Source organism: Uloborus diversus, chromosome 4 (genome assembly GCF_026930045.1).
Source record: "Uloborus diversus isolate 005 chromosome 4, Udiv.v.3.1, whole genome shotgun sequence".
Classification (NCBI taxonomy): domain Eukaryota; kingdom Metazoa; phylum Arthropoda; class Arachnida; order Araneae; family Uloboridae; genus Uloborus; species Uloborus diversus.
The window spans coordinates 16,171,571-16,187,134 of NC_072734.1; the positions used below are offsets into that span (position 1 = coordinate 16,171,571).

The window sequence follows — 15,564 nt, forward strand, 5'->3', positions numbered from 1 at the left end:
CGAATTACAAATGCGCTCTACGCTTGCTATCATCCATATCGTTGCCAATACACGTGAGTAAAGATGCGAATTAAATATTTTGGACCGTGAATGGCAACACTGAATGGCATTTTATCATTTGTGATGTCATCGGCAGAAGCGTTAAACGATGAAAGAGCACCATTTTATTTTTTATTAAATATTAAACTTAAAGAAATTATTTTAAAAATGGTCAGACTCTATGTTTTTAAGCATGCTCTTTCCGAAAAAAATACTTTCAAATTTTTGGAAACGACCCCATTAAGACCCAAAGTTTAAAATTTTGGAAATAGAGTGCAACTGTATAAGTGTAAAAATGACTCATCCGTACAAATGGATTGAGCAGCAACAAAGAAAAAGCTAAATAAGGGTAGCAAAGAACTAACTACAGTTTTGAAACCAGCCTGCCTTTTTTACTCAAAAACAGCTCAAAAATCTAACTCATCAGAAATGTTGTTAAAAAGTGTTTTCCAATGCTCTGTTTCAGGGATGCGCAGCAAGGACCACGTGTGCCCGGGCGGGGGCGGCGAGGGCAACTCTGCGCTCCTCGAGTTCCTGCAGTCTCGGAACCCTCGGGGGCAGCACTCTTTCTCCCTCGAGTCCTACCTCATCAAGCCGATCCAGCGGATCCTCAAGTACCCGCTCCTGCTACAGCAGCTCAAGCACCTCACAGACCCCAACTCGCAGGAGCATCTACACCTGGCCGGTACGCTCACACCTTCCTTTAGTCCAGTGGTTCACAACGTCCCGACCCACGTTTTTTACTAACTTAACAAGCCATGACCCCCAAGTGTGTCCCACATATAAAGGGTGTTTTTTTAGAGGTAGATAATTTTAGGTTCAAATAAAACACAGTTAAATGTTGTTAATTGCCATGAATGTTGCTTTACTCGAAAGATGATTCTTTGCCATTTTTATTTAAATGTGAATTCTGCCATATGGCCACCTAGGCTGGCTCGGAGAAAGTCCAATTGGAAAGTTCAATTTTCTCACTTTTTGCAGCAATAGAGGCCGTATGTCAGTGATAAGGTGGCGAATGTTCTCTTCCAAGGCGTCAATCGTCTGAGGCTTATCGGTGTAGACCAGAGACTTCACATAGCCCCACAAAAAGTAGTCCAGCGGTGTTAAATCGCATGATCTTGCAGGCCAATTCACGGGTCCATTAAGCGAAATTATTCATTTACCGATCGTTTCTTTTAATAAATCAATTGTGACACGCGCTGTGTGGCATGTTGCACCGCCTTGTTGTCCATTCATGATGAAATGGCAAACCAAACTGAACACAAAACAAGTGACAGCTATTAAAATGGCACACATATCAAACAGTGTTGCCAACTTAAGGTTCTATACCTCTAAAAAAACACCCTTTACTATAGTGTTCGCATTGATTGAGACAAAGTTATTATTTTGCGGACTTTCAAGTTGATTGCCAGATAGCTCCAGCAGGTCCCACTAAGCTGTTCTGTCTGTCCTAATGCGATAGAAATGTCAGCTTTGATTGCTTCGAACTGTTTTTAGAAGAGAAATTATGAACATTGAACAATTCTTCAGATTTTTTCTGTGAGAAGAGGAAGTTACATTTTGCATTCGTTCATTTTTAGTACGCTAAAAAGGGGATAGGTATAACTGCTAGAAAGTTTTCAAAAATAATCGTACTTAATAGTCGCAGTAAAAAAAAAAAAAAAAACTACTCCCATGATTGGGATTAGAAAATCGAGCCTCTTCGGGCGTCTGAAGAAATGCATTTAACTGAACCATTTCTCCCTCGAAGAAAAGAAATATGTGAAGGAGAAAAGACAAAACTTCAAAATATGATCAGTTCCTACTCTGAAACAGCATTATTAGACCGACAAGAACTAGCCAATACATTTTGAGGTATTTATAGCCTATTGTATAGATATTGATATTCATTGTTTGAGACTTGCACCGGAGACCTCTCATATGAGAAGTTTGTCAAAAGTTCGATTTTCCAATACTAACCACAGGAAATATTTGTTTATGTCTTGTGGTCCGTTTATTGCTGTGTTTCCTTGTGGTGCCTGTTAGGTCTGATTATCCTTGGCGTTGTCCTCCCTCTAACGTTGTATCTGTATTTCGTACACTGTAATGAAAGAATGGAAAAAAATGTTACTTTCTCCTCTCACAGAAACAATATTTTTCTCAATATTCTCATCCAGACTAATTTTAAGCAGTCAAAACTGACATCCAGATGACACATAGACTAATAATAAGAATAGACCGAGCTATGGCAACCCTTTTGCTGCTCATAAACCAAACCTGGTGGATATCCTAGCAACAGCGGGCGTTGATCGTAGCAGACGATCAACGCTCGCGAGAAATAAAATAAATAGAATTGATGGAAGACGAAAGAATGATCTTTTATGGAGTCCGATTTGTAAATTTGTTGTTCTAAGTTGTAAATATTTTGTTAATATACTGAGTTTTTCGTTTAGATAGTACTGTGCATTTTCTTTAGTCAATTTCAATAACTCTCGAAGCAATTAAAGATGCAAGCGCCCAAAAAGAATCGGCGAACGGTAAGATTTTTACCTACAATTTCAATTTAAACTATCGATTAGTACATTTTTGCGTTAACGCAAAAGGTTTACGTCATTACGTTCACTTCATCGCTATCAGTTCCAAATGAAATAAAAGTTACTGAAAACTGATCGAAAACTAATTACTAATGTCAAAATAATGCATAACTAAAAGAAAAACAGTTTAATCTCTACACCTGGAAAAAAATTATAATGAAAACACATTACGTCCGAGTGCCAAATTATAGATAATGTTGCCATCTAGCAACCCTGCCGCCAAAGTTTTCGCCAAGCCTTCCACCAGTCACATGATGTATCCATGAACCAATTTTTTCATCAGCAAGTCTGGGAAAGCTCGGTCTACTCTTATTATTAATCTATGAGATGACATTAATAGAGACAGTCAGTTGCTTAGGACAACTCACTGGAACTAGCTGGCAACAACTTAAAAGTCTCCGAAAAAATGTCTTAGTCCCAATTAATTCGAACACTATAGTATACAGGGTGTATCAGTACAGCGTTTACGGACTTTCAAGACATATAAGGGTACACCTAGACGATGAGAAATCACATGGCAATGCATGGTCGGAAACGCTTTCCTTACGTGATAGTGACGACCCAAAGCACAAGAAAGACAAGACACGAATAAGAGGAGAACACATGTTTATTATTTTTAATACAACAAAAATACTGGTTTTGTCTGGTGTACACGATAGACGTTGTTACGTAAACCGAAGCATCGGATGGTGGTGCATGCGCACACGCGGTTTTTGTTACACCGGGAAGTCCGGAATACGCTCGGTATTTACGTTAACGTTCAATATTCAATGCGCCTGAGATGTGAGGCAAGCATCACGGCCCGGGGTGGTCATAATTTCGAACACATACTTTGATGACGATCGTTGGCTCCTTAATGTTCTTTATTTTTAGTTTTGTGCTGTACTAAGGATGATAAACATATTTTCTTCTCTTATTCGGGTCTTGTCTTTTTCGTGATTAGTGTCGTAACTATTGCACCAGTAAAGCGTTTCCGACCATACATTGCTATATGATTTCCCATCGTCTAGGTGTACTGTATCTGCCCTGAAAGTCTGTAAACCCTGTACTGATACACCCTGTATATGTGTGTGTATATAATGCGCAGACTTTCCGCATATTTTACAAATGATAACTCAATCTGCTCGAGATATTATATTTATGCTTAATGGGTAACACACAATGAAAGATAGTTGCTTTGTTTAACCATGGCCCCACTAGATAGCGCTGACGCTTAACTATCCTTGACAATTTATGACTTTTCTGGGTTAAACCGATGCAACTATGATCCTCTCTGCATCCACCAAAATCAACGTTTCAAAGTTTGTTTATTTTTGATTGGACGTCGCCCATTTTGACGCAAGAGGCGCTGAACGGAACCCCTGCATCCACCAATGGCAACGTACTGGAGACATTCCATGTAGCGCCCTCTTTGTTGCCATGAGTTTCAGCGATTGTAACGGCCTATAAGCGTAAGCGAAATTTTGTGGGGTCATGGTTAAACATATATTTCAACACTTTCAAAATTTTTGCGCTTTAGCAGTGGCGAATGCAGGATTTGTTTTTGGGAGGTGCTGAGGTCATAAAAATTTTATATTGTCTTAGCGTCTTCCCCTTTCCCTGAAGTGAATCAAGGCGTTTTTTAAAAAGGTCGTCGCGTGGTCAAACAACAGGGGGGAGGAGGTTGGCAGTAGCTCAATTTTTTTACAACGTATATATAGCGAGAGAGGGAGAGAGTCTTTCTTTCGGCTGAGGAGGAGGAAGGAGCACTACTTGCATATGAACAAACAAATCAGGAGAATTGCATGTTTAGAGAATGGGAATAAATAGAGAAAGAGAATTAACAATAATATGAACCTATATTCGTAAATGTAACATTCGCGAAATTCCTCAGCCGGAAAATTTTTGTAATAGCAGACCTAAAACTAAAGTAAGCTACTCCAAGCAGTGGACAAGATTAGAATCTAGATCACAAATGCTGCGTCTATCAGCCTAAATGCTAGATAATACGTGGCGAGATTTAGAAGGCCATCTCGATTGTTTTTTTTTTTTTTTTTGGCTCCTTAGGTTTTTTACATTGAAACTTGCTGACGAAGGGCGTTTAAAAAAAAAAAGAAAGAAAAAATCTTGATACTGTATCCAGACAAGTATATGTAGGGTGACCAGTAATTAACGCGTTGAAAAGAAATCTCAATTTCACGAAAACTATTTGGAGTATCAAGCCCAAACTTGGCGGTTCGATTCAGTACGTTGGCGGATTTTTTTTTTTTTTTTTTTTTTTTTTTTTTTTTTGCGCAGTCTCATTGAGTTGGCTTTTGTTGTTTATTTTTCAGTGAAAATGTCGAGATATAGCGTTTTTGAGAGCTTTTTCATGGTTCGAAGGTATTATTCGAACACCAACAGCCCAATTGTGACTCAAAGAATGTTTGAGACTGAGTTAAATCTTAAGACAACGAACAGACTCGCTTCTGAACGATATGTAGAAATTTTGGGAAATCAGTTCATTCCAGCAATTCAAAGTGACCTGAATTTCGAAAGCACGTGGTTCATGCAAGACGGCGCATCACCTCAACGTACCAATAAAGTGCTTGATCTGCTTGAGAACACTTTAATAGGCGGATTTTGGCTTTAGAGTACTCGAAATCGAAAAATATGGGAATTGATCGGGCATCCTTTTCTCTTTACTTGAACCCCTGCAATTCATTTTTGTGGGGTTATATCAAAGACAAAGTTTACGCTAGAAACTCCAAGAGCATTGACGACTTGAAAACTGCAATTAAGGCAGTGAGAAGCAAAGGATTGCAAGTGGACATTTTCAAGTTTTGAGTAAAACACGTTTAAATATTAGCTCCTAGGTAGGCTTTCATTGGAATTTTTTTCTAAATCATGCTGTATAGCAGCAACTACCAGGGCTACTAGTACCATCTCTTGCCCCAGGACAGAGGAGAGGTTCACCTACCTTTTGTACTGGCTATCTCCAAATTTTTAATTTTGCCACTTACATCCCTTTGCTTCTCACTTCCTCAATTCAGACCGTTATTGAAAGCATTGAAACTTCGACCCTTCAACGAGTGATGCAGAATTTTGCTATTCGGTTGCTAGAGATGAAAGACACATGAAACATGTATCAAACATATTCCCATGTATTGTACTTAATGTTAGATTTAAATGAAATTAATCAGCAGTTTTGGAGAAATTAATTTTTAACATCAACACGTTAATTACTGGTCACCCTGTACTAGAAGTTTTTTTTTTTTTAACTGTATAATCGTGTGCTTATGTTTTCTATTGGCAGAGGCGCTGAAAGGTATGGAGCGCGTGGCCGAACACATCAACGAGATGCAGAGGATCCACGAAGAATACGGCGCCATTTTCGACCACCTGTCGCGGCAACACTACAAAGGAGCCAGGCAGGTTAGTACTCTATTTCTTCGGATTAAGTCACCAATCAGCAACTAAGATTGTAGTGGATTTCACCTTCGCGGCCCTAGGCCAAGTTTTTCTGATTGGTCTTCTTCTTCAAGTTATTTACAAGGGTGGATACAAAAATAAGATTCCCATCAATTTTTCAACTAGACAATATTGTTAATTTTCATCGAAGTTTACATCTTTGGAAAGAAGAAACTTTGCTCTTTTTTTCCCTATATAATCGTCATCTTTTTCGTTTACGGTGCTCTAATTTCTGTATCCCAATGTCGCGAACTCCGCCGCGAACCCGTTGAGGAGGTGTTTCACTTCTTTTTTGACTTCGTCGTCGCTCCAGAAGCATCGGACACCCAAGTGTTCCTTCAACTTGAGGAACAAGTGATAGTCACTGGCGCGAGGTCCGAAGTGCGAGGTGGGTTTGGAATGACAGTCCACCTTAAGTTTGACGGTTTTCCACTCCGTTTTTCATGGTGGAATTCCTTCAAACTGCCCCTAAAATTCCTGCACAACTTTCGAACGCGTTAAAAGGGCATACACTTGTCGCCATACAGCTCTGTCAACTGACAATGAATATCCAAGTGTAGAGTACGTCTAAGGAGTCGGTAAATCTTTGGCGTGTAAAAAGCGAATTACTGAACGAATCTCGCACTTGGTGGGATCGACAATAAGAATCCTCATCTTGGACGGCTGCTGAGCAAAGACTGAAGTGTGCAGCGAAGCGCAGCCTGCCTGAATCGCGAGTAGGGAAATAGCCGCGCTCAGGGGTACTGCCAGATTTTGCCACGCACCTTCCAGTGCGGCTGGAGCTCTTTGGGAACTTTATATCTTTATCAATCTTCGCATAAAATGGAATTGTTTACATATTTGAATTAAACAGTAGATTTGATTTGGATTTAATCGAAATTTGCACTTACCTGAATTTATTCCGAATAGACTTGAGGTATGCAGCCACGACCTGGAAGAGAATCGGGTCACACCGCACATGACACGAAAGAAAACGAAACGATTTTAACTTGATTTGGTTTCATTTTGAATTTACAAATACAAATACAAAAGTGACGACCAGCAACAGGCTCTGGGCCCAGCTAGATTGGTCCTAGTCAATTTACAATCCCCAGTGAAGATCAATGGCCCTCTTAAAACTATCTACTCCCTTGCTCATTACCACCTCTTCCGGTAAACTGTTCCAAGGTTCCACTACCCTGCTAAAATAATAATTTTTCCTAATATCCATGTTAGCCTGAGCTTTAAATAGCTTAAAACAATGACCCCTTGTCCTGTTTAATTGAATTACATAACTACCGAGTTACTTCTCTACAGGACCAAGCGGTTTCCGTTTCGTGGACACCGACATAAGACTAAAGAGTTCTAAGTTCTTCTCTCTGGACTTAGTCGATTGCTGCTCCATCTATCTCGATTTTATTCTCAACAACTTACACTTCGTATAAATCATAATTTGTTCATTGCGATATAATTAACGGGTAATGCTGGAACCCCGGTAGTAGAAACTGCGAAGTGCGGTCTTGCTGGCTGTTTCACAGTTGGGAAGAAAAACCTAAAAACTTTAAACGAAAAAATGTCTTACATTTCAGCTGAAGAAGATTTCTACCGTATTTTCTAGGACAGCGTTTCTTAAATTGTGTTCTGCGGAACTCCAGAGTTCTACGGAGTGCTGTAAGGGGTTCCAGGAGATTTGTACATTTTCTTTCCGCACCTTTCAAATTTGTCACTTAAATCGACAAAAATAACGATTTTCAAAATTACATATACTGTCACTTTTGCATCTAATCTAAGCATTATTACCCATCTGGAATAGCGACTATGGGAACAATTTTATTTCTCGCCTAAAATAACGCAAATTTTTGACCATCAAAAATAGCATGAAATGGTGCCTTTAAGGTTTTAACTTCGAACTTTTTTCGAGATCAATCCCAAAACGCCTATTTTTCCTAATGTTTTTCAAAATAACATAAAATTTGGTTTTAAAATAACAAATTTTGAAAAAGTTTCGGAAGAAGCTATTGACTCCCTAATAGCGCCAAAAATAGTTCAAAAGTGGCTTCAATGTTGAACAAATTTCGGGAAAGCACCCCAAATCCCTTTCCTACAACATTACCAAATATTGCAATAAATTACGATTTCTGACATCAATTTCAAATATTTTGCCCCTGATACTAGTCACTCTCGCAGTATCTATGGCAAGGCCGTGGTGGTTTGATCGGCAAGGCATCAGACTTAAGACCAGAGGGCCCCGGGTTCAATCCTCGCTGGTTGAAGATCTACCGTTTTCATTAATGGTGACTATGGGACGTTAAATATTCTCGTGCTCACAAAGTCCCTAAGTGAAACGATACCTTTGGGCTCTGGGGGTGCTGGACCAGGGATTGCTCTGCTACTAGTCTGGTTCAAAATATCAGAGCTGTCTTCAGGTCCAGCTGGTCAAGCCCCAAATAGTGGCAGGTACGGGGCACTCTGGAGTGCTAAGTGAAAAGTATCTATGGCAGCAGTTGAAAGGACAATTTAAGCATTTAACGAGTGATAACCAATTTAAGGAGGAGTACTGGTCGCAAGGGTCACAATCAGGGTTGGGTTTTGGACTGTCCAAAACTGGTTTAGGACAGGACAGGTGGTTTTTACCGTCCAAAACTCTGAAACTGTCCAAAAGTGTCCGAAACTGTCTTAAACTGTCCAAAACTAAGCTGATGCTAAAGGGTTGAAATCTAATTAATTCGTATTTACTGCAATTTTTGTAATGCATAAATATAAATATTAATGAGGTCAAAATAATGAGAATTTGATAGTACTTTTCTTAAAAATGTTCATTTTAAAAATATTTTACTTTAAAAAAATTGCCAATAACTATTACATAAAAACTTCCTTATGTAACAGTTGGTAGACTTCTGAATGGGAATTCGCAACACTAACAAGACAACTAATTTCAGTTTCATTTGTAACTCAAAGGAATGTTATTAAATGTACAATATTAAGGTGCAAGAAAAAAAAGTTATTTATTGCATTTAAGTCGATTATTGCAGTATATTTTGAATATTTTCTTTTGCACACACACATAAATGTCGAAAAATTTGGTAAATGGAAAAAAAACTCCTGCGTACAAATTGAAATGTTTAATGAAGAATTTAATTTCTACTCAACTAGATTATTAAAATCAGTTGCATAAATAAGTTGCCATACTGGAATGTTCGTTCACCTTGAATAAACATATTAAATGGTCAAAAAAATAATTTTGACACATTTTGTTCTGTTTTTGATATTTTCTCATAAAATATAGTTTCTCAAAATTTGGACACTTTCGGACACAGAGGTTTTGAACAGGATGATAAAAACCTTACCAACATTGCTTTCATGTGCACACATGCATAAACATAGGGAAATTTGGTTACTATTATCAAAAAATAAACAAATAAATGAACTCATTCACACAAATTGAAATGTTAATCAAGAATTCAATTTCTATGTAACTGGATTAAAATCAGCTGCATCAATAAGCTGAATGTTCTCATTGAATAAATGTTCAATATAAAACATTACTTTGATACATTTTATTCTGTTTTTGATGTTTTCTCACACAATACAATTTTTCTAAAAATATAGTTTTGGACAGTTTTGGACACTAGGGTTTTGGACAGGACGGTAAAAACCAGGGTTTTTACCGTTGTGTCCAAAACCTTGCCAACCCTGGTCACAATAGTTTAGTTCTGTCTAAGTCCTCTATACATGCAGAGACTCTAGTTCTGTCTATAGTTATAACACACAGTGAAATCAAAAACTCTGATTTGTAAATAAATAAAAAAAATGTTTAAAAATAAGAGATATTTTTTAATTTTTAATTTTTAGGTTTAAAAACTTTTTTTACGTAAATTTAAGTAAATTATTAACACTTTTGTGGCTAAAGCGCATCCGTATTTCTTTTCCTAATTAAAAAGATATTTTAATTAGTGATGTGCCGGATCGTTAAAAAAGTAGATCCGTAGATACGGATACGGATCATTAGTGTCAAGATCTACGGATATAGATACGGATCTCAAAATTTTTTTACCCAATTCAACTATCCAAGTGTAAAATTTGTTACGGAAGGTATTCCCGTCAGAATAATGGCAGTTTCTTCAAAAAATGTCAACTGCGGCAAAAATATGAAAGTAAATCAAGACTATGATTTACTCTTTAAAGAAATCTCCGTTAAAATTGAGGGAGAGTTGGAAGGAATGGGTCAGCGCTGCGTTAATGCTTAGATGGAATGTGAAAAATTATTCCTAGCTTACTCGGTGGATGTAGGATACAGGAGCAAGAGTGTAAAGCTGCTACTGGACAGGCTAGAAATAATTTTTCTCATTTTATTTCAGCATAAATTCAGCGCTGACCCATTAAACCGAACTTACTCCGATCGACGGTATACAGAGCCGGGAACACCTTTACAAACAGAATTTAGTCTCACTTTTTTTGAAGGTGTATATAAGTTAGAAGTTTCAAATAAATATCAAACGCAGAAAACTTCGTTCCTTCAATTAGGGTCAACTTTTTTAACGTACGGGTAAATTTTTACTACCATAATTGTGAAAAACGTTAAGTCGGTTTTTAATTAATATTTCCGGTGATTAAAGTTCTAGAAAAACGAGGCCAAGCTAGCTAAGAACACTTTCGATCAAGTAACGTTTTGAATGAAAAATGAACTATCAAAATCAGTTCATCTGTTTAGGAGCTACTATGCCACAAAAAGACACACTGATACACACTTTTAACACTTATTTCCCTTTCCTTTTTGCAACGGGGGGGGGGGGTACAAATTGACTTCTGAAATGATACCTTAAAATTCAAATAGGGAATAAAACCTAATTTAAACGGTATTTAAGAGTCTTTTATTCAAGTATTTAAAAATTTTTAGAATAGAAATGATCCGTTTAAGATCCGTCAAAAAAGTAACGGATACGGATACAGATTTTTATTTTCCTTCAGATATCCGGAACATCACTAATTTTAATCACATAAGTCGTGCATAAATTCTGTGGTTATTTATCCCTTTTTAAAATTCTGAGTATTTCTCAGAATCACAAATAAGAGTGTACTGGTATTTTACAATAAGAAATAATAATTAGCAGTCATCAATAATTAAAATGATCTATAGTTACTGTCTGACCACGGATTGTATGGAAAGACAAACATCCGTTTTACCGCCGGAAATGAACGAATCTATTATTTTTTACTGATGTCAGCTTTTGCAAAGCAGAGTCTCATTCAAATGAACGGAATACGCGCATCAAATTTTTACTTTTCCTCCTTATTCACACAAATTCGTCTTATCTGAACTCTTGAAAATTCCATTCAATCTGTGGTTGGACAGTGTGTGTATTTAATTAGCGATATAATGACAAATAGTTAATGTGACAGTCCGTTTGAGGTAAGAACCTGGACATTTTCCGAAACAGAATACTGGCTACGCCACTGCAAACTATTGAAGCACCAGGAGTTCCACGAAAAAAGTGAGCATTTCAAAGGGTTCCACTAATCAAAGAAATTAAGAAACGCTGTTCTAGGATATAATCCAAAAGTAGAATTACTTGTATTGACATTTTATTTTTAAGCATTTCTCAGAGCCGATTTATATTTAACAATTAATCTAATGTCTGTTTATCTCGCAGACTGTTTATTGATCTTTAATTTACATCCCAGACTCCTGAAAAAAAACATGTGCTACCGGGCCATCTACCTTTCTATTTCCTATTCCTATTCAGAATCACAACTGACTACAACTGTATTTATGTCGAGGACTGCATACTAAGTGCCTTGCCTCCATTATTTTATATACCGATAGATGGCAGCACCATCACCGGATCGAACAGTTAATGAGAATTTAGAACTAGACCAGGAGCTAATAGCTACCTGCTGCTAGCACCCCCAGAGGTATCGTTTCACTTGGAGGACATTGAGACCACGAGCATATTTAACGTCGCCCAGTCCCCTTTAATGACGACGGTGGGTCTTCAACCATCGAGGTTCGAACCCAGGACCCTCCGGCCCCGAATCCGACACTCTACTGATCGGGCTACCACGGCCCCTACCTTTCTATTTTGTTTGGTTGATCCAAAAAACGATACCTTCACTTCGCACGGAGAAGTAACAAGTGAATTTCTTCTTACAGCACGTCGACCTGAGCCCAGGCGAGCTTTTGTACTACGGCGGGGTGGAGTGGCTCAACATCTCGGAATTCCTGGGCAAGATCAAAAAGGGACTCGAGCTGCACGCCATGTGTTTTGTCTTCAAAGCGGCTGTCGTCTTCCTATGCAAGGAGAGGATACGTCAGAAGAAGAAACTCATGGTAAGGACGTCTCACCTGCCCTGTTCTATTCAGTGGCGTAGCCATGGGGGGATAGGGGGGTTAGCACTCCCCATGAGCCTCAAAAAATTATATATATATATATATATATATATATATATATATATATATATATATATATATATATATATGTCGAGGGCATAGCTTTACTTTAAACTTCAGAAAAAAATTAACCCCCCCCCCCCCAAGGATTTTTTCTCGCTACGCCACTGGTTCTATCCAACAGTAAAATATCGATTACACTTGAGATTTTTTTTTTCTCCTCTTGCATTTTTGTTTTAACAGACCTATATACTGTCATTGGCAGGTAAACGGCAGTATCTGCAAAAATGAGTTTTTGAGACATTTGAAGAAACGCGTTTTGTATTCAATACTAACAACAACAACAGGGAAATGTTGGAATTGGTTGTTCCCCCCCCCCCCCCCCCCCACTTTTCTTTTCAGCGGAAACCAAAAAAAGCAAACCTGTAGAGTAAAGCTTACGTACGACAGATGACAAATATGCAAAAAAAAAAAATATTTCCAGTTATTGCTTTTTATTTGCCCACGGCAGCACACTCCCGTTTTGTTGATTTCAAATCTGCAACTGGTTTCTCGCTACTAATTATAGTTTTTATGCAATTTAATAACAAAGTTATAACAAAAATTTTGAAAATTCACTCGAACTAAAAGGTTTAGCTTTCGGAATTCCTACGGTTTGGCGGGAAAACACACGTAATTACATGGACGGTGATTTTCAGATGGTTAATTTCAAGGGTGGTTGCAAGAAAAGTCGGCGCAACGTTTCCTATCCTATCACTTCATCGGCTATTTGACTGATTCCACACTCTGAGCAACTCTTCTATTATGCTGTGCAGTGGCGGTTACTTTTGGATAGCAGCAACTGTTTTCTACGATCACGCGATTCTCCTTCAGTTTGTCAAGTGACCCAAAAATACTAAATCAGATGACAGACCTTTCATCTTCGACAGAACCAGTAGAAGAAAACTGTCGGCTCACACCGGCAATACAGAGACGGAATCTTCAGGGCTTGCGCACATGACTTATTTGTATGCAATCGGCTCCGCTCACTTGAGGGGATGGTTGCAACCACTCAGTAGCGAACTTAGACTTTTGTGCGCCCCTCCCCATAAGAACTTTTTTTAATTATTATTTTAACGTAGTGTTATTTTTTTAGATCGTGTGCCCTCTTACCTTCCTCCTGCGCCACCCCCCCCCCCCCCCACGCACGACTTGAGGGAGTGCTGTGCACGCCACTGCACTCGGTTGCTTCCAATGTTTCTTGTTCATGACGTCACGATCCATGGAAGAAGAACCGGGTTAAGATAAAACGTCACATTTACTAGCTACATATGCGTAGGCTACTACTAAAAAAGGCTACATATGTGTGGGTTCAGCAAACTAATCCTATTCCAAAAGTGATGTGCTAATTTCACATAAAATTCGAACACTAGGAAGCTACTTCCATCGCTTGGTCTCATCAGCTTATTTCTCCATTAGAAATGTTGCAATCTACAGTTGGGGCAAAAGTAACCTGGTAGCATTGTGAAAGCTACGCAGATCACAATTGTAGCATTACGACGCTGCCAGGTTAGGTTTGCCCAAATATAGTATAGTTCTTCAAGGTAAACGGGAGAGGGCCTTGATTGAATTATTTTCCCCAAGTCGAAGTTTCTGAAACAATCTTTCCTTCCATAGGGCGGCTCCAGCAAGACGGGTGCCACCGAGGTGGAGATCATCCGCTACCAGGTGCTGATTCCCGTTCAGGAGGTGCAAGTGAGGGCAGGGGCGGCCAAGGAGGGCGACTCCCACTTCCTCTGGGAGCTCATCCACCTACGCTCACAGATGCAGAGGAGGTCGGAGAAGGTCTACCAGCTCTCCAACAGGTGGGAAAGCTCTAGAAATATTCACAAAATATCGTCATGAAAGTAGAGCGTGTCCGAGAAAGATCTTTTACCATGCTAAACATTGATAATAAAAATACTAAGAGGTGAAATGAAACGCAGTTTGCTGCTAAAGAATAAACTTCTGAAGACTGAAATCTTCTTCGGGTATAAATTGCCTGAAGTAGGTTGTGCTAGTTGCTAGCCAGTTGAACTAAAAAAAGAAAATGGCAACTGCACAGGAGAAAGCGCAGTGTTTGCTAGCCGAAACGAAATCCCCAACAACCGTACAAGGAAATTTTTGACCATAAAGATCCACCAGATGTGAAATTTGGTATATCTTCATTATATATCCTACAGAAATTTCTGTACACGATTTTAGGTGACTTTGTTTCGGCAAACCGTAATACATAGTGCGCTTTCTCCTTTGCAGTCGCTAATATCGTTTCTTAACTCAACTGGCTAGCAACTAGTACCCTCTACTTAAGGCAATAAACTTTCATAGCTTTTCATTCTTTTGAAGCAAACTGCGTTTCATTTCATAGTAGGTATGTGTAAAATAGTTAGTCTTTTTATAATTAATGTTTAGAATGGTTTCGATCTTTCTCGGAAGCGTTGTAGTCTTCTTCTCCTAACGATAGCTTTCGTTGCAGCACGAGCGAGTTCCGGAACGCCTTCCTCCGCACCATCCGGCAGATCATCCGGGAGAGCGTGCGCAATATGACAGTGCCTGTGAACAAGCCCGGGGCGGCGGCGTCCGCCCCTCAGTCCGGCAAACAGCCGTCGGGCCGGCGCTCGGTCGGCCCCGAGGCCATGTCCCGGACACTGAGCGGCGGGGCCGGAAAGAAGCGGTCCGGCAGCAAGCAGAGGCACTCGGAGGCCTACGACAACCTCGAGCCCCAGAGCTTCCACACGCGCAGCAAGACGGTGGCGGACGGCATGGACGACATCGACGACCCCCCCTCCGACCACTCTTCGGCCGAGCACCACCACCACAGCCACCACCATCGCAAGGCGGACTGCAAGGGCAGCCTGGTGTACGTGCAGGCGGCGCACGACAAGTCCGGCTCGCCCGTCTGGAAGCTGCGCGGGGAGGGAGACAGCAGGGCGGCCACCTTGCCCCACCCACCCAAGTACCAGGACGGTGGCGCCCCCTGCTACAAGAAGGACCACTGCGCCTCCTCGGGGCTGGCCAAGCCCCCTCTCGAATGTTAACGCCTGCTGTTTTGACTCGTGTCATGCACACTGCCTTTTTTATTAAACAAAATGTATATTTAGGGAACTGTCAAGTAAGCGATCGGCGGGCGGACAGGAT

General features: G+C 39.7%; 1 protein-coding gene across 1 annotated transcript in view; it reads left to right on the plus strand.

Annotated features, from left to right (window-relative positions):
- LOC129221509 (protein still life, isoform SIF type 1-like) overlaps positions 1-15,464 on the plus strand; it is a 251,783-nt gene extending 236,319 nt beyond the window's left edge. The window contains exons 24-28 of the mRNA XM_054856000.1: positions 506-724; positions 5,887-6,005; positions 12,172-12,348; positions 14,065-14,252; positions 14,903-15,464. Coding sequence (XP_054711975.1) covers positions 506-724; positions 5,887-6,005; positions 12,172-12,348; positions 14,065-14,252; positions 14,903-15,464 — 1,265 coding nt within the window. The remainder of the gene's footprint in view (positions 1-505; positions 725-5,886; positions 6,006-12,171; positions 12,349-14,064; positions 14,253-14,902) is intronic.
- Positions 15,465-15,564: the final 100 nt, after the last annotated feature.